Source organism: Dendrobium catenatum, unplaced genomic scaffold (genome assembly GCF_001605985.2).
Source record: "Dendrobium catenatum unplaced genomic scaffold, ASM160598v2 fragScaff_scaffold_670, whole genome shotgun sequence".
Classification (NCBI taxonomy): Eukaryota; Viridiplantae; Streptophyta; class Magnoliopsida; order Asparagales; family Orchidaceae; genus Dendrobium; species Dendrobium catenatum.
Window position 1 is genome coordinate 1,086,820 of NW_021319132.1, and position 24,385 is coordinate 1,111,204.

Here is a 24,385-nt window from a genome sequence, read left to right on the forward strand (position 1 = left end):
CTCATGAGTATTTGTACTAGACATTTTGTACTAAACATCTTTATGTTATAAGATAAACAAGTTATCATAAAATTGATTTATTATTGCTTGACATTTTTACTATAATGTCACCTTAATTTTTATATATTATATTAAAAAATTATTATGCCGTGTCCACCCCGCACCCGTGTCCTACATTTTTAAAGATTGCCGTGTCCCGTGTCCGTGTCGTGTCCTGTCCGTGTCACCGTGTCTTTGTCAGTGCATCATAGATATTAAGTTAGCAATCATATATGCCGTAGGCCCTGAAACATGGGATCTTAAAGTGCATTTTCCTGGAAATGGTGCGCTTACTAACTCTTGTCGCCTTTATGGATTATTTTATCCAATTACACTTTGAGTGTTTCTATTTCCAATTTTTGTCTTGTACCTCTATAATGTCAGCATTTTCCTAGACTATTTTTAACATCTCATCATCATTCCCACAGTTAAATTCTTTTCATCAGTAATCAATTTCAATTCCCAGCTTAATTATTTTTACTTCACAACTGATAACATTTTGATTTACCAGTTTCTAATTGAAAAGAAGGATATGAAATATCATTCCTTGTTTTCTTTCCATTTTATTGGTAATTGTTGATTGTCATTACTGTTAGCTGAGTGAATTTTTATTTTTGTAGGCTTTCAGCAGACATGCCAAAGGCTGATAAAGTTTTGGTTGTGGAAAGGGTGATTGAATCCTTGGGACTTCAAGCTGTACGAGATTGCCTTGTTGGGACAGTGGAAAAGCGTGGAATATCTGGTGGTCAAAGAAAAAGAGTGAATGTTGGGCTTGAAATGGTGATGGAACCTTCATTGCTGATACTGGATGAACCTACATCTGGTTTGGATAGCGCTTCATCTCAGTTGCTTCTAAGAGCTCTTCGTAGGGAGGCACTTGAAGGAGTAAACATTTGTATGGTGGTTCACCAACCAAGGTCTACTTTTATGTTCATCATTATGTAGTCCTTTAATGATTTATTTATTATTCTTTAAATGGATAGGTAAATTTATTAAAATGAAACTTAGGAAGCAAATAAATGCTATCTCTTATGTGGTTTAAAAAATTCTCTTTTTGTAGCACATTCTTATGCATGTACTATAGCACAACTAAAGGTTTACTTAGACTGACTTTATATCACTTTATTGTCACTCAGGATTACAATCAGTCTTTAATTTTAGAATTGTGAATCATTTATTTTCTTCTTTTTTATTTTGCTATTGCTGATCTTCTATTTATTCACATGTTGAAATTCGTTTGATTTCATATTTTAAGTTAGAGCATTTTCACACAATCATTAATGTTATGGTACATATGTGATGTAGGTTGTCTTAGGTTCTAGGGTAGCTAATGCTTGTCTAACATGAGATGTGGAAAACCATGTAACGAGCTCCCAAAAAAAAAAAAAAAAATCAATGGCTTTCTACTAGAAGTTGACGATGAAAATATGGATCAAGAAAGTCACACATAATTAAAATTCACATTCTAGATAAAAACGCAACTCATAGCAAATTTGATAAAGAAAACAGTTGCACTTTCAAATCATGTGTTCTACATGCCTTCCCGTGGCTCCTAAATTCTTGCTTAGCGATATGTTATACTTGTCTTTAGCAGCCGAGCTCATAAATCATTTATTGTCATGAAAGGATGAGCAATATAACCTCTTCTTTCCAATTGTAATTTTTTAGGGCCATTTGCACAGTTTGGACAAGAGCATTCACTTGAGAACACAAACTAAAGATGAAGCTTACAAGGTGAAATGAAATAAATCAACCCAACATTATCTATATAAAATGACTGGCATTGTGGAGACGAGTGAGCTTTGTAGTGCTTGGTCAATCAAATTATTAATTCGGTCAAAGATAGTACACGAGTTGCGACGTTGGGGTCAGACAGCGCCACGATGTTATACTTTAGAACTTGAAATTATAGGCTTTTTGACTGGTCCACCACCACAACACTCGACACGTGTGAACACTGCAGTGCTTAAAGAGACTGTCACAGCTCTTCACATACTTTAATAATGATGTTTTATTAGATGTTGCAGTGGTTAAGGTGGTGCTCTATTTAATTGACAAATTTCTCGAGAGTAAAAAGCCGCAGCACTGCATGGTCTGACATTGCGACGCTATGGGGGCGATTTGGGGCCGCGGCTTTGGATTCCCATGGCGTTGCGATGCTGAATGAATTTGTCAAATTTCAAAGAGCTTGATGCCATGGAGATAGATTCCTTTGACTGTGCGGCGTTCTGGCGCTCAAGGAAACTTTCCCATTTTTTGTTCCAAACACATGGCAAAGTCAATTACACACTTTTACAACATCTATTGAGCACACACATCAGTGATAATTAAAGAAATTCTAAACATACTCATGAGCAACATACATACATCATACACCACATTCACAAAACATATTTGGGTTACCTCCCAAGCATCACTAAGTTTATAGTCTTCAGTCAAATTATCCCTATATCCTATATAGGATGAGCCAACTCCACTGAACTCTTAAGACGATCTATCTCCCCTCCTAAGTATGGCTTCAGTCTGTAACATTGATTTGAAAATTTGAGTGATCTTGTTATCCTTAATGTCTATAGCTCTATAGGGGGGATATAACTTGACAAAAGTGAATGATTCTGACCATATGGACTTTAACTTCCTATTTAACGTCCTAGAAATAATTGCAATCTTAAATTATGTAGAAGCATTTTTTGTCCAAGCTCAAATTTCTGCCTAATGAGCTTATTGTTGTACCACTTTTTAATTTACTCCTTATACATGTTAGAGAAATTGTCATCCTCAACGAATTAGGATATTTTGCTCCTACATCTCACATAAAGCATAAGTTAGCTTAACTTTTGGATTTAAAATCCTACTTGGAAAAGGCTACCAGCTAAACCTATCTAAACTCTTTTAAAATCATGAGGTCTGGTCTCAATGTATATGAAGATTAGGGAGACTATTTTTGATTTAGAAGATAAGACTTACAACTTGGTTTTTAGGCCATGATGCTTAACCATGTCGGTATGCGTATGCTGGCTCACTGAATATAGATTTTTTGTTATATGGTCCTTAAGTGAGAGCTTTTTATATGAGACACACTAATCATGAATAATTATTTCAATTTTTTATTTAAAAGTATGGCTTATTTTTTAAGCCATACATTTTTTGTAGAAAAAATCATATTCTTGTGACTAATTATTTTTATTTATATTTTTTTAATTGGTAGAAATTTTAATTTTGTCCTAAGAGCCTACAATACAACACACATCTGACCACCCCCAAGTAAAAGCAAGCGAACAAACCTAGGAAAAAATAGTCATTTTTAATGCACTCTCGGTAAACAAACATGTATATGTATATATAAATCAACCAATGTTGGAAAGTAAAGTAATATCAAGTTATTGAAATTATAATTGGCAGCTATGTTGACTATTTTATACAAACAAGTTAAATTTTTACAGACTGAACCTGGGTTGTCTTCAAGTTTTGGCTTTTTGATGCATCCAGGGCTTCACCTTGGAGGATTCATCTTTCTCGTTCATCTCTCTTGTAACTGTATCCCACATGCTTACAATATTTTTTAAGTCTATCAAAAACATTTTGAAAAATAAAAAGACTCAAAACATACAAAATAAGAAGAGATTAGGAAGTCGTTTATATGAAAGAAAAAGACATCCCAAAATTTTCTAGCACTTGAGGTGTCAAGCACTGTCTCCATTTTATTGACCATGCCTTCTTAGAGGGGTTTTAAGCCGCACCTATAATTAAACATTTTATAATTATGATTTATTTTTACAAAAAAGAGCGTATATCTTTATCTTAATCACTTAAGGGCAAGTGTCTATAATGCAGACAATCCAAAGCATCACACCAAAATATCAATCATGTGTGCGAAAAAAAAAATCTTAATCCTAACATGCCTGGGGGTGTCCACCTAAGTATGTATGTCGGTTGTATGGCATGTCACACTATAAGTGGTGTTTTATTTTATTGAGAAATAGAAGATTTCAATTTTAATCCTGGGTGATTTCACTTTAAGTTTTTTGTGACTTAAAGCTTTTATTTGATTTTTAATTGTTTCATATTTAGAAGGGTTATAAAGAACTTATAGAGCAGCCACTATTTGCTTTAAGGCAAACTTGTTACTTATGAAATCCTAAGATCCAAGAATGTAGTCATTCCACCTTTTGGGGTAAAATGATTTATCATTGTATCAGGAGGAATCTAAGTGATTTTTAGATATTTTTTAGAGTTGTCTTAGTATTTAGATAAGATGGAGATGTTTATCTAATAGATTAAGGTAAACAAGCCTAAGAGTTTTGCTTAAGACTTTGTGAAATTTACCTAATAGGGCAAAATGAATTTCAGCAGAAGGAAAACTCCTAAAAGTTATTGTTTTAAATGTCATGGAAGGAGAAAATCACTTGTTTTGTTTAAGTGAGATGATGCTCAGGGTTTTGGTCTAAGTAATGGGATTATACATTTGATTTGGGCCAAATTAATAGACTTTGACTTTGAGGCCAAAGAGGAAGAAGCTCCTATTGGATTTGAGTCAAATAGAAGAGCTGAGGCTTAGGGATTGGAGATCAAGTAAATGAAGATAAAAGATTCAAAGGGATAACATCTTTACTAGTTGCTAATCTGACTGACAACTATTCCCATCTTTATGATTCAACAATAGTGACTTGTCAGGATACATTCATATTCTTTGGCATATCCGTTTAATTTACTTTAGGGAAGCGAAATTATCACATGAACAATTAGATCTTTGCAGCAGGATACAAATAAAGACAGCTTATCAACCAGTGGCATTGAACTAGAGTCTCTAAGAACATTTAGTCTTCAATGTTGGCATCATATTATCTTTTGGAAGTGTCATGGTATTAGTTAATTTATATCCATCATTATATAAGTAAAATGTTTTTGACATTTTAACGTATTAAACATGTGAATTTAAGCTTTCCTATTATATGGAGTAATGTTGGCGTACTTTTCCATGTTCAGCTACACTTTGTTCAAAATGTTTGATGATTTGGTACTGCTAGCAAAAGGTGGTCTGGTTGTATATCTTGGGGCCGTAAAGAAAGTTGAAGATTACTTCGCCGGCCTTGGCATTGATGTTCCTGAGCGTGTGAACCCTCCAGATTACTTCATTGATATTTTAGAGGGCATAATAAAACCACCAGGGATCAATGTTAGACAACTCCCCCTTAAGTGGATGCTGCTTAATGGGAATTATGTACCCCCTGACATGCAGCAGAACCTTAGTACTGTTGACATTCTGGAAAAGGACTGTGAAGCAAATGATTCAAGTGGAAGTGGTGACCAGTCAGCTCCTGGTGAAGTCTGGGATAACATGGCTGATGAATTTCAGCATAGAGGAGAACATTTAGAGCATAAATTATCAAAAGTAAAAGATTTATCTAATCGTAGAACTCCTGGCATTCTCCAGCAATACAGATACTTCCTGGGAAGGTATTTTTTTCAACAAAATTTCACCTAAAACTACGTGTGCTTTGTTTCATGATGGAAGAACGAGCATTTGTTTCTTAGGACTAAATTCTATTTTTTTCTTGATGTTGAAGTGCTGATTGATTTTTCATTGTAGATCATACTAATACTTACATGTTGCATCCAATCTTTTTTATTTCCAGGGTTGGTAAGCAGCGCTTGCGTGAAGCCAGAATACAAGGAATTGATTTTCTAATTCTAGGCCTGGCTGGAGTTTGCCTGGGTACACTTGCTAAAGTGAATGATGAATCATTCGGAGCGGCTGGTTATACATACACTATTATTGCTGTTTGTAAGTGAAATATTTATGTTTTTAATTAGGAACTCTGTTATCTTATTTGTTGAGTATCTTTGTTTAATAGTTACTAATTCTTTCTTGGAGGCCTAATTTTCCTTGCAGAATATGTTTACAATGTTATAAATAGTTCCTCTGTTCATCATTCTTAACTACAGTCATTGTCCTTGATTTTTTTTTTTTGTAAAACTCGAAATTTATTCCAACTAAAAAAGGGGGGTTCAATAAGCTAACAAGCAAAAAGAAAAAAGCTACAAAGAAACACAAGGGTGACAACCCAGTAGGCTCAGTAAAGGCATAGGCTGCAAACCACACCTAAGCCAAGCACGGGCCATCCAGTATGGAGTGAGAGCAGTAATACACCAAGTAGCCAACCCAAACAAGTAAGAAACGCACCACCAAAGGTTGCCACGAGCCACGGCTTAGGATAAGTGATCCCTACCCAAATCATTGCCCTCAATCTAAAATTCGCAACCACAAATATTAGTCTAAGTTCCAGGCTTCCAGCCAAACTGCAGCATCCAAAACAAAAAATGCCTTCCAACAAGATCAACCCATAGTCCAAAGGAAAGAGCTCGATGAACAACTAGAAAACCGCCTCCACTATACCACAAACAGTCAAGTAACCAAAAAACTACAATCTTAACCATTAAGAGGGCACCAACCACAACAAAACCCAGCATTATTTCCTGCCACGCCTACCCTTACCACGAGAGGTACCAGAGACCACAGGACGATCATTATGCTTAACAAAATCTTCCCCAGGTTCTTCCTCCTCACTAGCCTTCGAAGAAGAATCAGTCGAGGCTTGAAGCCAATCAATTTGCATTCTCACATCCTCCCCCACTTGGGCAAACAAAGCCTCAGGAGAAATTAAGTTAACAAGCACATCAACAAACAGGCCGCGAACAAGAATAGTAGGCGTGACAGGGGAATTGAAATTAAAGACACCCACACGAGCAGAAGAATCACCAACCAAAACGTCAGAATTAAGGTGAGAGACATAATGATTAGAGCCCAAAGAGTCCAGGGACTCAATTCGATTCAACTCACAGGCAGCACAATCCACACCCTTCGAATAGGCCACAACCAAAGGGGAAGAAGCAACCGTAGGGGGGCAAATAGAATCCAAATTGTTAATGACACCACTCAACGGAATAGCCAAAGCGGCTGGCACAAGCTCACCAGATACAGGGGGAGGAGGGGGAGGTATTTCAGCTAAATGTTTCCCAATATAAACAACAACCATATCACAATTCCCAACACCAGGATTACAATCAGGATTAGCTATAGCATTATCCTTACTACAAGTATTGGGATCCGGCACTAAAACCAAATCACTAAGAGCAGGAGCGTGAATCACAGATACCACACCAGGCTGAGGGACAGCACCCTCCCCCCGATTAGAAACGAAAACAGAGGAAGAAGGCTTTGAAGTAGACACCGGATTGGGAACAGAAGCAGAAGAACTACACTCACCCCGTTTGTGCCCAATGGACTTCCACAACTCACAGAAATGGGGAAACACCTCGATTTGAACATGCTGAACATAACCCAACTGCTCAGACCCAGCCAAACTTTATCAGGGTAGAGTTTCGTAATGTCCAATTCCACCAGAACACGCGCCAAAGAAGGACATGAGCCCACAGAAGTGGCATAATCAATTTTAAGGGGGCGATCAAATAACGAGCCCAAAGCGTGCATGATTTTGGGAGCGAAAAGATGTGGATGAAGGTTAGAGAAAGAGACCCAGATGGGGATAATCGGAGATTCCACGCCAATATCAAGGGAAGACAACCATTTAGTAATTTTTATGTAACAATTGAACACCAAATAAGATAGATGGAAAAACACCCTACTATAATCCATGTCATTAGACAATTTAATCAACACATGAGACGCATCCAGCAGGGTAACCGAAAACTCAGCCGTAAGCTTAAGGTTGAAGAAGAAGCGACAAATAGAATCTAAAGAAGGACGACGAGAAGGCAAGAATCCCACCAGAGAAAAATGAAAAGGGCCGGCTAAAGAAGCGATCTCCTCCTCGGAGATCCAAACAGCAGGTAAACCCCGAAAAGAGCTCGTTTTGAGGGGCGAGAAATGAACATATATCCGACTCATTACCAGATACAACATCCAAAAACGAATGAGACTTCTTAGATACGACTAAAAATCAGGATCCAAGAGCCGATTAGAGGCCATACCGGCCACCCAGCCAAAAGAAACAAAACCCGGCAATAAAAATAATACCAAGGAAGAACGAACTTCCACTACGGGAAAACACATGATTACTGTCGGAGCTTACGGCGGATATATATCTGTTAGTAAAGACGGCGTTGTTACCGGAGTATGGTGCGACGGAATTATAATGGTGTTCTTTCTGGTGGATTAGTCGTTTGTAGTTTTCCGACGCACTATACGCCGGTTGTAACGTCGGAATATATAAGCATATCATCCGAAGCGACGTATTTTACGCCGGAAAATGCCGGCAGATTTACCGGCGGAATAGACGCCGGTCATTTTAAACACAACGAATTATTACCGTCATACAAAACGCCGAAAATCTTTCCGGCGTATTATACGTAGAAAATCCGCCGGCGAAAGCTCTATTTTCGAACCCGAGCCCTTCTGACTATTCATTTCCTTCCGCCATTTGTTTGAAATCTCTGCTCTGCTTCGTCGCCCCAACATAGATCGCCGCTGCCAAGGCTTCTGGACGTCCACGAGAGGTAGCCGACGATCACCGCCTCTGTCGCCGACGAAAGGACACAGTTTTCGGGAAAATCCATCGTGAGTTTCGAATTTTTTCATTGATTTTCTTAATATAAATTTTCATAGAATGGTAAGAAGTTTTGTTTTAAAGGTTGGAGTAGCTCCGCCGGTGTGAGACCGTTCAACCTAGTTTGCCGAAGTTCGCCGCCTCAATCACCGATTTCGTCCATTGTAAGATTTTACTTGTAATTTTTTATTAGACATTTGCAAGAGGATGTGCCTTGGTGTTTGCTTTTGCTAATGATATTATTCATATTGATAAACATAGAGTGAGAGGGAGAGAGCAAGATTTTGAGAGCGAAAAAGATGGGGAGAGAGAGAGAGTGAGAGCCAAAGAGTTTTGAGTATCATTTAAAGGTATTGAGATTGTAATAGTTCCCTATATTACAATTTAGAATTTCTCTTTTCGATTCAACTATAAGTATGTTGTGTTTGAAAATCGTTTGGTCATTCAAATTATGGTTTGAACTTTTTAAATGTGTTTCGGGTTTTTGATTTGGACCCATACTCGGATTGGGATGAATTTGGTGTCGCTGGGTTGATCTTTTCGAAATGTTCAGTTTGACTATATGTTTGATGAAATCGAAGTTCAAATGGTCTTGAATTTGATTTCAGAAGTTTCCAACTCGATTTTTCCTTGAGATTCATGCCCGATCATGATTAATTTTTAATACAACAACAACATCAAGCCTTTGTCCCACTACGTGAGGTCAGCTACATGAATCCTTTTTCGCCATTGTGTCCGATTAAAAGTCAATTTCTCATTTAAATCTAATAAAGAAAGACCTTTTCTAATATTTTCTAACCAAGTCTTTTTAGGTCTACCTCTACCTTTCTTAACATAAGTCAAATCTAACACCTCAACTTTCCTAACCGGGTCATCGGATGGCTTCCGTTTAATGTGACCAAACCATCTAAGGCGACTCTCTCTAATCTTATCTTCCACTGGAGCTATTCCAACCTTTTCATGTATATGCTCATTTCATATCCTATCTCTAAGGGTCAAGCCACTCATCCACCTAAGCATCCTCATCTCTGCAACACTTAACTTAGTATTATGCTCCCCTTTTAATGGCCAACATTCTGCACTATAAAGCATTGCAGGTCTCACCACCATCTTATAGAATTTCTCTTAAGTTTGAGAGGGACTTTTCTATCGCACAACAAGCCCGATGCATTCCTCCACTTCAACCATCCAACTTGAATTCTACTGATAATATCCCCATCAATTTCACCTTCACTCTAAATAATAGATCCAAGATATCTAAAATGTGTACTCTTATTAATGACTTGATCGCCCAAAGTCACAATCCCATCACTAGGTCTATTGCTACTAAAATTACACTCCATATATTTAGTTTTAGATTTACTCAAGTGAAAACCTTTAGACTCTAAAGTTGACCTCCATAATTCGAGTTTACCTTCAACTCCATCTCTAGACTTATCAGCAAGAAAAATATCATTATAAGATTAAGAAAGTGAGAGAGGGAATGAGATAGAAGAAGGGGGAGAGAGAGAGGTAGAGAGAAGAGATAGTTAATAATAGAATGAGTGAGGGAGAGAGAGTATGTTTAAGAGACTAAGAGAGGGTGATAAGATAAAATAAAATATATAAATGTCACATAAATCATTATAATTCATTACTTATCTGCTTCATATTATATGTATGTCATGGATATTAGAAATCAAAAAAGTTGGATGTATAACCGATTGACGTAAGGACGAAAGACATTAACAGATGAATTCATTAATGGGGTGAACATTTTCATTTAGACAGCAAAACAACTACCCAGCTTCATATCAGATGGAATGTTTCGATGTCCATGTTCTAAACATAAAAATCTAGTGCACCTAAGACCAAATGATGTAACTGTTGATCTGTATTGCAGAGGATTCATGCCATGGTATTGGTATTGGTATTGGACTTCTCATGGTGAGTACGAGCTACATTTTTTATGTGCAGATGACTTCAGGTGAAGAGCCTAGCAGAGGATTGATCAAAATATTTTTAATAGGCGTAGCAAGAAGATCACTATAGTTGGACCATCTAGGCCAGTACGTACTGAGGGGACCACTTCGTCTCAGCCTGCTACACATTCTCAGCCTGCCACACATACTCAGCCTCCCTCTTAGCCTACCACTCAGCCTACCACTTAATCTCAGCCTACCACTCAGTCTTTACCCACTCCTGGAGTCAGTAGCCCGCAGTTCTACTCACTAGATCCCACGCAGAGTACTCATTTCTACCCTTACTACCCACCCCCACCTTATGGTGCCCCTCCTACTTATCCATATCCACCATATGTTTCACCATACTACCCCCTCAGCCTACTACAGGTGGACCTTCGACACCAGCTGCACCAGAGCATGCGACAGATGGTCGAATGTTGATAGCACCTGACGGTGACACGTGCGTACATTCTCTTTTACTTAAGCTAACGAACATATTTATTTTATATTATATTTTTTTCTCACATAACCTTATTTTTGTAGGTTCTACCCATCAAAACAATCGACACATAAAATACGGGACATCATACGAAGCAGGTTTGACACTCCTTATGTTTCTTGGAAGAAAGTCCCAAAAGAAGTCCGGGAAATGTGGTTTAGAGAGTTTGAGGTATTTTTGGGTACTATTTTTTATGTTATGTCTAAATAAATGGTTTATTCTTTTTTACTTAAGCTAACAAACATATATATTATATATTGTATGTTTTTGAATGCAGAAAGATTTTTGTTGCTGCCCCAGCATAATGATAAAATTAGAAAGAATTTTGAGAAGCGTGGGTCCACTCAGATGCGCGACATGTTCATAGATATTAGAAAGACTGGCGAGCGGCCATTGTGGATGGGAGAGACTATATGGGCTGAGTTGAACACTGCTTGGGGCAGTGCAGAGTATAGCAGGAGGAGGGATTAAAATCGACATAACAGAGCTTATGATGTTGGGGGCTTGGGTAGTTCCCTTCATATTGGCGGCTCAAATCCACATACTGAGCACATGCGACGTTTGATAATGAATTTTAAAAAGTATTTTAAAATTTTTCTTTAATAGAAATATTATCTTAGGATCTCTACTAGATCCAGCTTCGCAGCCAGTTCACATGAGTCCTTACATAGTCAACAAATAACTGCCCTTCAAGCGGTGCTAGAACAAGGAAATCACAAGCTGATTGGCAAGTTCAGTTGCAAGCACAGATACAAATGTAGATGCAAGAGCAACACAATCAGTTGTTGGATGAAATGCATAAAATGAGGGAGCAGTTGAATGGAAAAGAGGTAGCCAGCTGAGGATGAGTCCATAGATTCAGAGTAGTTTAGTTTTTTCAATGTCATATGAACTTGCATAAGTTTTTGAATATGTGATGTTAATGAACAATCTATGATGTTTTTTAGTATTGGTCGATGTTCATGAACATTTTGTAATGTTTACATTTATGTTTTTAAGTATTTGTTGAAGTTCTTGAAATTTATGTTGTATAGATCTGTGTTGGGGAACTATTATTTGTATATGTTTGCAGGTGTGGAAATCTGATTGCTGCCTGAGAAGGCAATTTTTTTTTTGTTTCAGCTTCAAGTTTCTAGCGGAATTTACGTCGGTAGTTCGCAGGAAACGACGATACAACGAATTATTTGGTTTGTTCCGGCGTCTTATATCCGCCGAAAATATCGGCGGATAAAGCGCCGGTAATAATTCGTGGCTTTAGTTTCGGCATAAGTTGCGGCGTTTTTTCCGCCGGTATTTCCGGCGGATAGATACGCCGCAAATTCCGGCGCATTTAACGTCGGAATAATCTTACGGTAAACGACTTAATTTTTGCATAATTTTTCGCCGATACTGCGTTGGAGAGTACGCCGGAACGGTTTATGGCGTATTATATACGTCAGAAAGCTTTTTCCGACGCGTACCAAACCGGCGCATGAAAATCCGCCAAAAATGCAACGGAAATGGTAAATTTCCGTCGTATTTTCCATGTTACCGGCGGATTCCGTTCGCCGGTAATGACGGGTTTTCCTGTAGTGTTCCTTGCAACCAGAGAACAATCATTGTCCTTGATAATTTGTAAAACATGTCATAGTTTGAGGATATGATAATCCATGCTTTGCGGCTGTCAAAAGCTTATTGTTGATTGATAACTAATTAGTTCAAAATGCTTTAAAACTGTTAATATAAACTTTTGCATTTGTGTTTATTGATTAAATTAAAATAAAATTAAAAAAATTTTGAACAGCTGCATTGTTTCAGAAAACAATTGAACAGGTGCAATGCCTCACAAGTGACACACTCGTTTGATTAATACAAAATACAGTGAACAGGATGAACAGAAAAAACCTTATGTTTGTTCTCGTGCCTGTACTTGTCCCAATCCAATCATTCCCTCGAAACTTCCTACACTTGGCTTCTACCTCTCGTCCGTCTCCAGCGATCACGGCTCCCATGCAGCACTAACTTACATTCCCGCAACCCAACCCAATACACGACCCAACCTGCGCACTTTGACCCAGGAGGCACACTCCCGCTTCCATTCGCAAAACCGACGTGTCCATGTGATCTTGTCTTCTACATGTGCTACACCCGCGCCTAGATGACCCGCAGGCGATCTCCCTCCACGTGCGGCACACCCGTGCTACACTGTCTCACACGAACCATCTCGCTTCCTGCCGAACACCCTACACGCATGAATTTGTGTGTCTACTCCCGTTCGACTACAATTGCTGATTCTATCTCCACTATCTCTTGTCCCCGTAAGTATAAGAACAAAGTGGTGTTTTGTGGAAAAAAAAAAGTTAATAAAAAAAGAGATAAGCAAACAGGTATTTGATGAAGAGTTTTGTCGTTATATCCTTAGATCCGGCCATGGATATTTGAATTGAAGATCTCGCACCGTTGTATCTTAAATCCGTCCGGGAAGAACTTAAATTGAAGACCTCGCGTTGTTATATCTTAAGATTCGGCCAGGAAGATTAAATTGAAGACCTCGTGCCATCGTATATTAAATATGGCCGGGAAAAACTAACGACAACTACCATCCTAACCTCCCCTCACGGGAAGGAAATGCTGGGAGGCTATCAGATTTTCTAAAAAACAAAAGATTTTTGGAGAACATAGCTAAAGAGTTTTTTTAATTAATTGAATAAATAAAAGAGAAGAAGAAAAAATTTAAAATATATTTGAGGACATATCAAAGTAATTTGGAAGCCATTTTTAAAATCAATTATCATTTAAAAAAATAATAATTAATTGATTAATTAAAATTCTAATTTAATTTTAAATCTTAATTTTAAAATAAAATATATTGATTTTTTTAATTAATTGATAAATTTAAAACAATAAATTAATATTCTTTTAATTGGTTTATTAGTTAGTTAATTAATTAATTAATTTAAAATGCAACAAATTAATATTTTAATTAATTAATTAATTAACTAAGTCAAAATGCAATCAACCAAAAAAAAAAGAGAACATTAATTAATGTTTATACTACAATCATCTCATGTATAATAGCTCAAAACTCAAAACAAACAAAACTTAACTAAGCTACAAACTCTAAACAAGATTCCAACTCTAGCAAACTCTTGCAGATGTTGGCTACAAATACATGCAAACAAATAAACAAAGGCCAAGTTAGTACTGTGAGAAAAACAACAGTGTTAAGGAAGAAATCAAAATATTGTAACAAAAATACACTGCTAAAAGCAAAGTACTTGAACTAAAACAATAATACTGAAGCAAGAAAAGAAAGTGCTAAGCGAAAACAACAGTGTCAGGACAGAAGATAAGTGCAAAAAACTATACAGTTGCTTCACCCTAAAACCAAACTACTAGGCAACTTCTGAATGAAGCTGTAAGTCCTGTCTTAAACAATTAAAAGGCAGCTTTCATGGGAAGTAATAAGACCTATTCCAAATCAAAACTATTAGCCACTTCTAAATAGAAGAAGTAAAAACTATTTCTAATAAAAATTACAGGCAAACCTCAGCTCCTGCAATTGCAAACTCCAGCTCCTATGGCTGCAAGCTTCAACTACTATAAGTTTGTAACTACTGACCATGAGCACCTGCAACAAGTAGAAAAAAATTAGCTCATAATAAATAAAATTAATTTAATGCAGAAAAAAATAAAGCTACTACTAAAGCAGAAAAGCTACAAGCACTACTATGAGTATAAAACAACAACTGCTAGCTAGTAAGTGTCAAAACAACGATTGCAGGCTAGTACTGAGGCAAAGCTGCAAAACAAGATATTGACGCCGGTGTCAAAACAATGAAGTGTGTAAAACATTAAACTCCTAACTCCTACCACTTCTATTAGAAGTTGCAAGTCCGATTTTGAGGGGAAAATATCTAGGTAGCAACATAACTCTAAACCCCTATAACGGGCATTCTAGTCTATAGGGCTAGGTTGTAAGACCCACCAATGGATCACTTAGCTTAAAGGGCTAGGTTGTAAGACCCATCAACCAACAACTTTCAATAGAAGTCGTAAGTTCGATTTTGAGGGAAATGTTTAAGTAATAGCATAACCCTAGACCCCTTATATAGGCATCCTAGTCTATAGGGCTAAGTTGTAAGCCACACCATACAGACAATTTAGCTTACAGGGCTATGTCATAAGATCCATCGTTAGACAACTTCTAAATCTTGAAGCCATAAGACCTATCTAAACATCCAAACCTCCTGGGCATCTTAGTCTATAGGGATAAAGTTGTAAGACCCGTTATTTGGGTCACCTCTAATAGAAGCCATAAGATCCACTATTATGGCTACTTTTAAATGAAAATTGTAAGCCCCTACCCAAATCCAATCACACTGACAACTCTTAAGTAGAGCTATAAGCACTAACCCAAATCAAACCAAATTAAAATCCTTATTTCTCCACTTTAGTTTACACGGGATCCCTGAGAGGAGGCAACCAGTGGCTGCTAATCAGATTCCCCAAACACTACAATCAATGGTTGTTAGTATTAGTAAATTGAAACCCACGGTAGACCCAGGACGACAGAACCATGAGATCTTGATCAGGTGTACCTTCATACCCCATAACAAAGATTAAAATACTGTTGCATATTTACATCTTATATAAACTAAATATATTTCATCCTAATCGAGATTGCTCTTCTAATGCGTTATGAGGGGTAATAAACTATGAGGGTTTGCGCTCATAGGAAGTATAACTCGGATCTAAATAAACCCTAACACTACTCTTAGAGGAAATCTGGTTAATTTTAAATCTAATATACCTTAGAGAAAGAGGGGACCTTAAGCTTGCGAGGGCGAGGTTCGATCTTGTTATTATCCTGAGCGAACATTCCTGAGCGAACAACTTTCTACCATACAGAGCTTCATATTGAGCCATACCTATGTTTGACTGAAAGCTATTATTGTAAGCAAACTTAATCAAATAAATATGGTTTTCTCAACTGCCATCAAAAGAAAAAACAGTGTCAAAAGGTCTTCCAGTATATGTATGGTCCTCTCAGACTATCCATCAGTCTAAGGATGAATGCCATATTGAAATGCAGTTCAGTACCCAAACCTTATTGAATATCCCTCCATAGTATGGAGGTAAATCTATTATCTTTGTTAGAGACTATAACCTTTAGTATCCCATGTAATCTGATAATCTAACGCACCTTTAGTATCTCATATAATCAGATAATCTTAGGCACTATAACCTCCGGTCGTGAACGGTTGAGGTTGGTGCATGGATGAGGTCTCTGCACGAATGGGTGAGGTCGGCGGAGGGTATGATCTTCTCACAAATGGGTTAGGTTGGCGGCTTGGTTCCCTTTGGACGGTCGAAAGAGTCGAATGGCTCTTCTCCTGGTCGAGCGCGCAGAAGCAAGAAGAATCTCGAAGGCCTCTCCCTCTCCCTCTCTCTCTCTCTCGCTCGAATGATCATGTGAAGATAGGTACGGTCTGAATGACCACCTCCTTCCATCTCCCGCTCTCTCTTTACACCAAATTGAGGACTTCTCTGCCCAATGCAATCTCTTGCTGTGATATCTTGCGCTATCCTGATCTTTCGTCATAGAAATCTAAGGAAAAAGACCTTGTAGCAGTCAGTCTTTGAATTTTAGCCCTTAGATATGATTGCATCAATTTGGGAAAATGATTAGAAAAGATAAAAAATTTAATTTAAATTATTTGGGATTAAATTGATCAATTGGGTTGAAATTGGATCCAAATTGAACCCAAAATTGATTCGGGTTTGATTGAGTCAATTTTTCGAAATTGGACTCGAATCGACACTGAATTGCGTCGAATTTGGCTCGACGAGGATGATTTGGGTTCGATTTGGACCGATTTTACTTTAATTGAAATTAATTATGTTTAAATTGGCTCAATTAAGGTCCTGTTTTGTTTAATTTGTCTTTACGATGCTCGATCAAGGTCAGGGATCATCAACAAGAAGAATGCTAGACGGCCAGAGGTTGATGAAATAGCGAGTTCTTAAATCTTACCTTTGGCCTTAGTCTCTTTAATTTTAACTCTTTTCTTTTTTCTTATTCTTATTTTTGGAAGAACTATATTTTTTTCTTGTGCTTATCTAATAAGCTAGCAATAGTATCTTCCTTAGATATATTAATAGTATCCTTTGGAACCTTTATTATTGACAGGGATGAAGTTGCGCTAAACTCAAACTCAATCAAAAGAAGAAATCCAGGAAGCAACAATTTGAACAAGAAACAATGATCCCTCTAAGTATTAGTTGACTGGACAAAAGGACAATATCAGAAATCAACATCAAATTGATTGACTAATATACAATCTTAAATTAAGTATTTATGAAGGGTTAATGATTAATTAATGAAGAATATTTTTATATTCTCTTAGTCTTTTTACATTAAACCTCCTTAGCTATAAGAGAATCAAATAACTAAATATATATCCAAATATCTCTTGTAAGTCGACCTGGTTCAAATTATGTTAACTTTATCTATTTAGTCTCACATTCGTTGACTTACAAGAGAACTCACCTCGGCTATCTTCTTAGACTTCATCCCGGTTGATGAGTATAGCTCATTAGTTGTCCCTAGCAACTACTCTCTATGAAGTTGGCCTTGGAGACTACTCGAGGTGGGGCAACTTCTCAAGGAAAAATATTGATCAGCTATCCAACTATCAACATGTACTAAGTCAACTTTTTCAAAGCTTGGTAGGCAGCTTTATTAAGTCAAACTTTCCGATCTGACTACAAAAATACTGTATTTTTTTTTTTTTTAAGATATCCAAGTATATAGTCAATTTTGGAACACTCAAGCTCTGCCCAAATCTATAAATAGGGGGTCGAGGGGTGAGCTCAATTGATGCAATTTTACTCAATTTGCTCTAAGACGCAATTTATGTACTCAAGCTTATTTTACTGAAATCTCAAAGCTTCTCACTTTGGAATTCTCTCTCTATTTTCCTTTTCTTTTCTTTTCTTTTGTTCACTCAATATTCTCTGTATTATTGGATGTGATTTACCAATAATTATGTCAATGAAATTGCTACTATGAGATTCTAGATACTCCATTTGTGAAGTCATAATTTTCTTGATTGCTCTAGATTATATGAAAATTTTCCCCTAACTTTTATTGGCCTGTAGTGTAATTTGATTCTGTCCTAAGAAGGTCTATTTTGCTTACTGTTCTGTTCTGGCAGCAGGGTTGGGTTAATGTTTCCACGATGTAAGTTTTCTTGCATCATATTTTTTGTGTTAAAATTATGTTCAAGCCTATTCAGGACAAACTTGTTGAAATTTCAGTTAGATTTGTGTTGGATCTTGGAGGAGATCTTGAGAGATGTTCTTGCAAGATCTAGAGAGGGAGAGGGAGGGAGAGAGAAATTTGGGAGGAAATACAAATTAGCTTTATTGATTTTTCCCCAACCAATACATCATACAAGGCTTCTATTTATAGAAGGTTAACAAAGGTGTGGTAGCATGCATGAACAAAATAACCTAAAACTAAAACAATACTTAACAATTTGTTTATTTGAGTGTGGAGTCATGCTATGATCAAGCTGAGCAGGAAAAAAATTAGAATATTTTGATGTCTTTTAAACTATAAAAGAAAGAGTAAAAATGATTTTACTAAAGAAGTTTACATTTGCATTGATTGAGGTGTTGGAAGAAGGATTGACATGGTACGAGTATATAAATGAAACGCCAAGATAAGTGGTGAGAATTGATGTGAGAGAACTGTGTATCAAAGAGTACTCAGCTAACAACGTCATACATTGTTTAAAAACACCTAGTTTATACTAGAATCAATACTAGATACAATTAGCTAGAGTTACTGGCAGCAGAAATTGAGGACAGATCCCACTTGGGATAGTGATGATTATAGGGATAACTCAAATATCTTCTTGAATTGATTCAGTTATATTACTTTTGACAGACATTTTAATTATCTTATGAATTCCTAACCATTCAATTTAAACTGGTTTGATTTCTAGCCTAGCTTCTTTGCATGTGTGTGCAAAGTATGTGTCTTCTTGACTTTTGATGGCATATTGTGATTGTACAAACAAATAAAACTAACATATTCTTTCCATTTCCACGAATGTTTTAACAAATAAAGCTTGCACATTTCCTGCAGCTCTCTTATGCAAAATTGGAGCTTTGAGATCATTTTCGCCAGAGAAATTGCATTATTGGAGAGAGAGATCATCTGGCATGAGTTCGTTGGCTTATTTTCTGTCGAAAGATACCATTGACCATTTCAATACTCTCGTTAAGCCTATTGTTTACCTCTCAATGTTTTATTTCTTCAACAACCCAAGGTCATCAATATTGGACAACTATGTCATCTTGGTTGCGCTAGTTTACTGTGTTACTGGAATTGGTTATGTTTTTGCCATTTGCTTCAATCCAGGTTCTGCTCAACTAGTGAGTGCAAAGTTTATTGAAAGTTGGATGTATAATTATTGTCTTAATTAACGTAGTGTTTTATTTTTCAACATCCTCATGATTTTTTTTTCTTTCTGCAGTGGTCAGCACTTCTTCCTGTTGTCTTGACTCTGATAGCTACACAGCAAAGAAATTCAAAGCTTTTGTCTAATTTATGCTACTCTAAGTGGGCGCTGGAAGGATTTGTAATAGCAAGTGCAGAAAGGTACACAATCAGCCTTTTTTGTCTTTTTGATCTAAAAGAATGGCAAAGGCACCTCCATTGAAATAAAAATTAAAATACAGCAAGCAATCAAAGAGCTATTGTTGTTCTATAGCTGAAACTTTAAGGCAAAACTGCTTGGGAAAGATCTATAAGAAACTAAAATAGCTGAGAAAACTAAAGCAAAGCTCATACATGAGGATGCACTATTTAGAAAAACTACAAGCAACAGTATGTATCATCAAAAATTTAAATGAATTTTATTAGTGTGCGTCTATTTCAACGTAGAAAGCCAGGAGGTCTTTAGATATCAAATGCAGAGGGTATGCTGTGAGGCTTATCGCACTGAAGTGATTTCACAAACCCACAAGAAAGTAGTGGAACTATGGGGTTTATATTTCCCCACCCACTTTATCCAAATCAGATACTTGGAGTGCACAAGTAAAAACACAAAAGGATCCATTTGGTCGAGTTTTGTCTGAGCTCGGCTTTCCAGTCAACAACCAATAAGTTTTATCTTTGCTATTATTTGTCATTTTTAAAAAAATTATAAGGTGACAAATAACTATTAAACCCAAATCTATTAGTAGTGTGATAGCTGTTAGAAAACTATAGTCTAATTTTTTCAAATGAAAATATTTTTAATGCCAATAACAACATTTTAAAAATTTATATTCCACAATAACTCTTCAACTCTCATATACTGTTGCAACTGCCCCCAAATGGATCCATCATAATTCCATAGCTTCTTGTTGCGATTTATTATTATGTGCAGAGTTCGGAGGGTGTCTACCCCAAAAATGTAGCGCGCTCGGTACCAAGCTCGGTATCCGTGCTCGGTACTGCTTAACCGGACGGGAGAACTGTCCGGTGTCCGAACAGAATAATAGCTTTCTTGTTGCACTGCTACATGTTGAAATCAAGTGAAATGTTGTCTTAAAAAATAGGTAAAAGATGTTATACCATTTTTTGTTTTGGGAACGAGGGTATCTACCCGCTACCATCCCCAAAGGAGGCGCATGACGGCGTAACTAATCCCCAGACATAGTTATTTTCTCCCTATTTAGGAGTCGCGTCGCATTAGAGAGGAATCGAACATGGGTTGAAAGGTTCTCAACCACGCTCGCCCACCAACTCAGCTAAGCCCAGTGGGGTATGTTATACTATTAAAATAAACTTTTAATTTGTGCTTATTTTGCAGGTATTCTGGCGTGTGGTTGATTACCAGGTGCGGCTCTTTAATGAAATTTGGTTATAATATTCATAACTGGTATCTCTGTGTAATTGTCCTCTTTGCATATGGCTTAGTTTCCCGCTTTATAGCCTTTGTTTGTATGGTTACTGTCCTGAAAAAATGATGCTCTGAAGAAATTACACCTTCTCTATAATTCTTCATGTGTACAAATCAAATGAAATTATTTGAAATTGTTATTGAAAGCCAGTCGCAAACTACAGTCTCCAAATATTTATTTCAATTTGTTGAAAGAAAATGTAGGCCATACTTACCAACATAATGAAGTGATACAGTGCTTTTTGGTATTCATTTTTACTTCTCATACAAGGCATACTTAAGCACTATTATCTAATACTGTTCATCACTGAATTATGACCCTTCATTTCAAAATTTAGGAGGCATTTAGGCTTTGTTTAGGACGGCTTTCTTACTGCAGATTTCTAGCACATAAATTTTAATTTTTGTATTAAAAAGCTGCTTTAAGAAGCAATTAAAAAGCCGTCCCAAACGAAATCTTAATTTGTACTTTGACCATTTGTTTTTCAATATTTATGAATTAAACCCTTAATCAGGTTTATTGGATAACAATAAAACCCACATAAATCATTAAAAAAATTTACTATGCTAAAATAGAATGATATTGTATTAGAGATACAAGATAACATTGTTTTATTGTAGTAAAAAAAATAAATTTCAGACTTCAGTGTTCTTTTTTTATAAAATGATCTATTGTTGTTTTTATTAAAATATTATATATTTCAGAATAAATATAATTATTTATTTATTTTATATTGTACTTTTGTAATAAGAATGATTCCAGAAATATATTTGTAATATTTTTTTGCTGAATTAATGGTAAGCTAATTTCTAGTTTGCCGGCCTATCTTATTATGGGCTTGGACTAATGTGTAAGTGAGTCAAAGCCAATTTGTGAGTTAGCTCAAGCTCATGTGTAGAGCTTGATGAACTAATGAGTTAAGTTTGAGTCAATTTTGACTCAACATTCTAATTTGTGAAATGGCTAAATTAAAAATTATCAATATAAAAAATAGTTAAAATATATTATTAGGAGTTTAAGTAAAAAAATGTTAGTAATATTTAAAAATTATAGCTCATTTCATTATATCAATTGATTTCTCTTTTTTTTTTATCATTCTTTTAACCATTTATTCTAATAATTATTTGATTTTTTTTTTTCCATAATAAATGAGTAAGCTCATGAGCTGGTTCAAACGTATAGAATTAAGTTTGAATTTGAGCTTGAACTTAATTAATCAATCAATCTCAAATTGAGTTTCTTTACCCTCTTGCTAGACAAAATACTATAAATGATATTCAGTAAGCAACCCTTGGAAGACTCACTTCTGATAATCAGACCATTAAGAATTTTATAATAGTTGTTAAACAACTTAATTACACCAATAGTACACTTTAGATTATATTTGATCATCTCTTTCAAATTGAGCAAAAAATTGATAAAATCAATAGCCAAGTAGAGAAAGTGTTAGAACCCCTAAAGAAGGAAAATCCCTCTAACTCTAGTTTAATTGTTACTAAGCATCCCTTAATCAAACTATCTCCACTCAATTTTAGTTTTGGACCTATACAAAGAATAGATAAATATATTAATCCAGCAAATTAAATGCTCACATATCATTACACTTAATGAGACTAGCTCTTTCTAAGAGGAACAAATGGAAGAAAGTAAGGAATAAAAAATCAATGTAAATTTCAAAGCCTATAAATTAAACCCTTGAAAGTTGAACCCTTGACGATTAATAAATTCAAGTATATATAAAAAAAAACAATAGAAAAATATTATTATTATCCTTGATTGAGTGGTACCGAGCATCCGTACATAACGAAAAAAAGTGATGTGACATGTTCTGGTTGGTCTCCAGATGTCATCCGGATCCAAACATAATAATTTTTCCACCCATTGATATCTTACATGAGAAAAATCATAGATTCAATCAACATCATGATCCTGCTCAAATTTATAAATGGGCTATCAAATCTATGAAACTATTTAGTGAATGCTAATCAATACTACTGCAGTTCAAGCTTGTAAGTATACGCTACTACAAATAGTTGAAAACATGAATTCTAAAGGTTTGGTGGGACAATAATCTCACTAAAAGACAGCCTCCTAATCTTCTTAATGATGTAAGGTTAGAAGAAAGGACTCAATGTGATATTGAGGTTGTTTATGCTCTGATTCACGATATTTTCGAACATTATAGGATATATTACTATAAAAATAAAGAGTAAATGAGATCTCTAATATAAAAATTAAAACGTTCAATGCTGACTCATTTTAGATGGAATTTATTAATCATCAAGGGTTACCCGCTACATTCACAAAATAAAACAAAACAAAAAAATTGCGTAATATTCATGATGTTTATGGTAATATAACATATTCTTCTTATGACATATGCTTATATTATTAATAGTTGTATCAAAATCAGGTTACATCTTCTTCGTGCTGATATCAAGATGGATCAATAAATTAAAAAAAAAAAAATATTGACAGAAAGCAAGTTGGAGCTTTCTATGAATAATTTGTTTGTAATTTCCCCTCTACATAGAGAAAGATGCTAAAATCTTGTAAAGATAAATAAAGAGAAAAACCCTCAAAAGTTCATAAACATTACAAAAGAAAAAACTGAAAATATCATCATGAAGATGATAGTAAGAATAATAGTGACAAAAGGAAATAAAAATGGAAAGAGGTTAAATGTTATCAATGTGGAAAATATGATCACCATTCCAATCGATGCACAACCATGAAGAAACTCAATGAGTTAAACAGCCTATCATCTTCATATAATTTGATACTTTTGATCATCGTGGATTCTAATAATTTGATCCTAAGGAAATTATTATAGATGAAATAAAAAAAATTAAACAAAAAAATTGCATATTAATTTCTTCAAAATAATTTTTTTAGAAACTTAAAACACCATAAACAAATGAACAAATATCTAAAATACATGAAGAAATTGTAAAAGATATTTGTGGTGATAATCTCAAAAGATTTTGGAACCGAAAAATATATTGTATAGCATTGCCATATATTGATGGTTTTGATGAGAAGTTTATGGTAGATAGAACTTCTAAAATGAATAAAGAAATAAATAAATAAATAGAAAATCAAGTTTCCATCGGAGTTGCACTAATATAAACCTCTGAATAAGATTTTAAAATGGATTAGATAATATATTTCCAATAAAAAAATATGTATTAAATCGTTTATATGATGCTTTTTTTTTTCAAATTTGATTTAAAATCAGAATACTGACAAATTTAAATAAAAAAATGATTAGCTCAACTGACAAAGAAACAGTAGGCTTTTAATAGATTATTTTTATAAGTTCAGTAGTAGTTGTATTAATTGTATTAAATGCAATTAACCTTTTGTGGTTTTTTGGGCATTGAGAAGAAATATTA

The 24,385-nt window shown here is 35.5% G+C and overlaps 1 protein-coding gene and 1 long non-coding RNA gene across 2 annotated transcripts in view; both read left to right on the top strand.

Annotated features, from left to right (window-relative positions):
- LOC110098837 (ABC transporter G family member 28-like) overlaps positions 1-21,241 on the top strand; it is a 53,945-nt gene extending 32,704 nt beyond the window's left edge. Inside the window, exons 9-14 of the mRNA XM_028695741.1 lie at positions 660-956; positions 5,026-5,496; positions 5,676-5,824; positions 19,186-19,475; positions 19,577-19,701; positions 20,900-21,241. Of these exons, the coding sequence (XP_028551574.1) occupies positions 660-956; positions 5,026-5,496; positions 5,676-5,824; positions 19,186-19,475; positions 19,577-19,701; positions 20,900-21,056 (1,489 nt within the window). The 3' untranslated portion in view covers positions 21,057-21,241. The remainder of the gene's footprint in view (positions 1-659; positions 957-5,025; positions 5,497-5,675; positions 5,825-19,185; positions 19,476-19,576; positions 19,702-20,899) is intronic.
- LOC114579862 lies at positions 10,129-11,656 on the top strand. The gene is made up of 3 exons (XR_003701089.1): positions 10,129-11,009; positions 11,093-11,219; positions 11,326-11,656. It is a non-coding gene; the product is annotated as an uncharacterized LOC114579862 (long non-coding RNA).
- Positions 21,242-24,385: the final 3,144 nt, after the last annotated feature.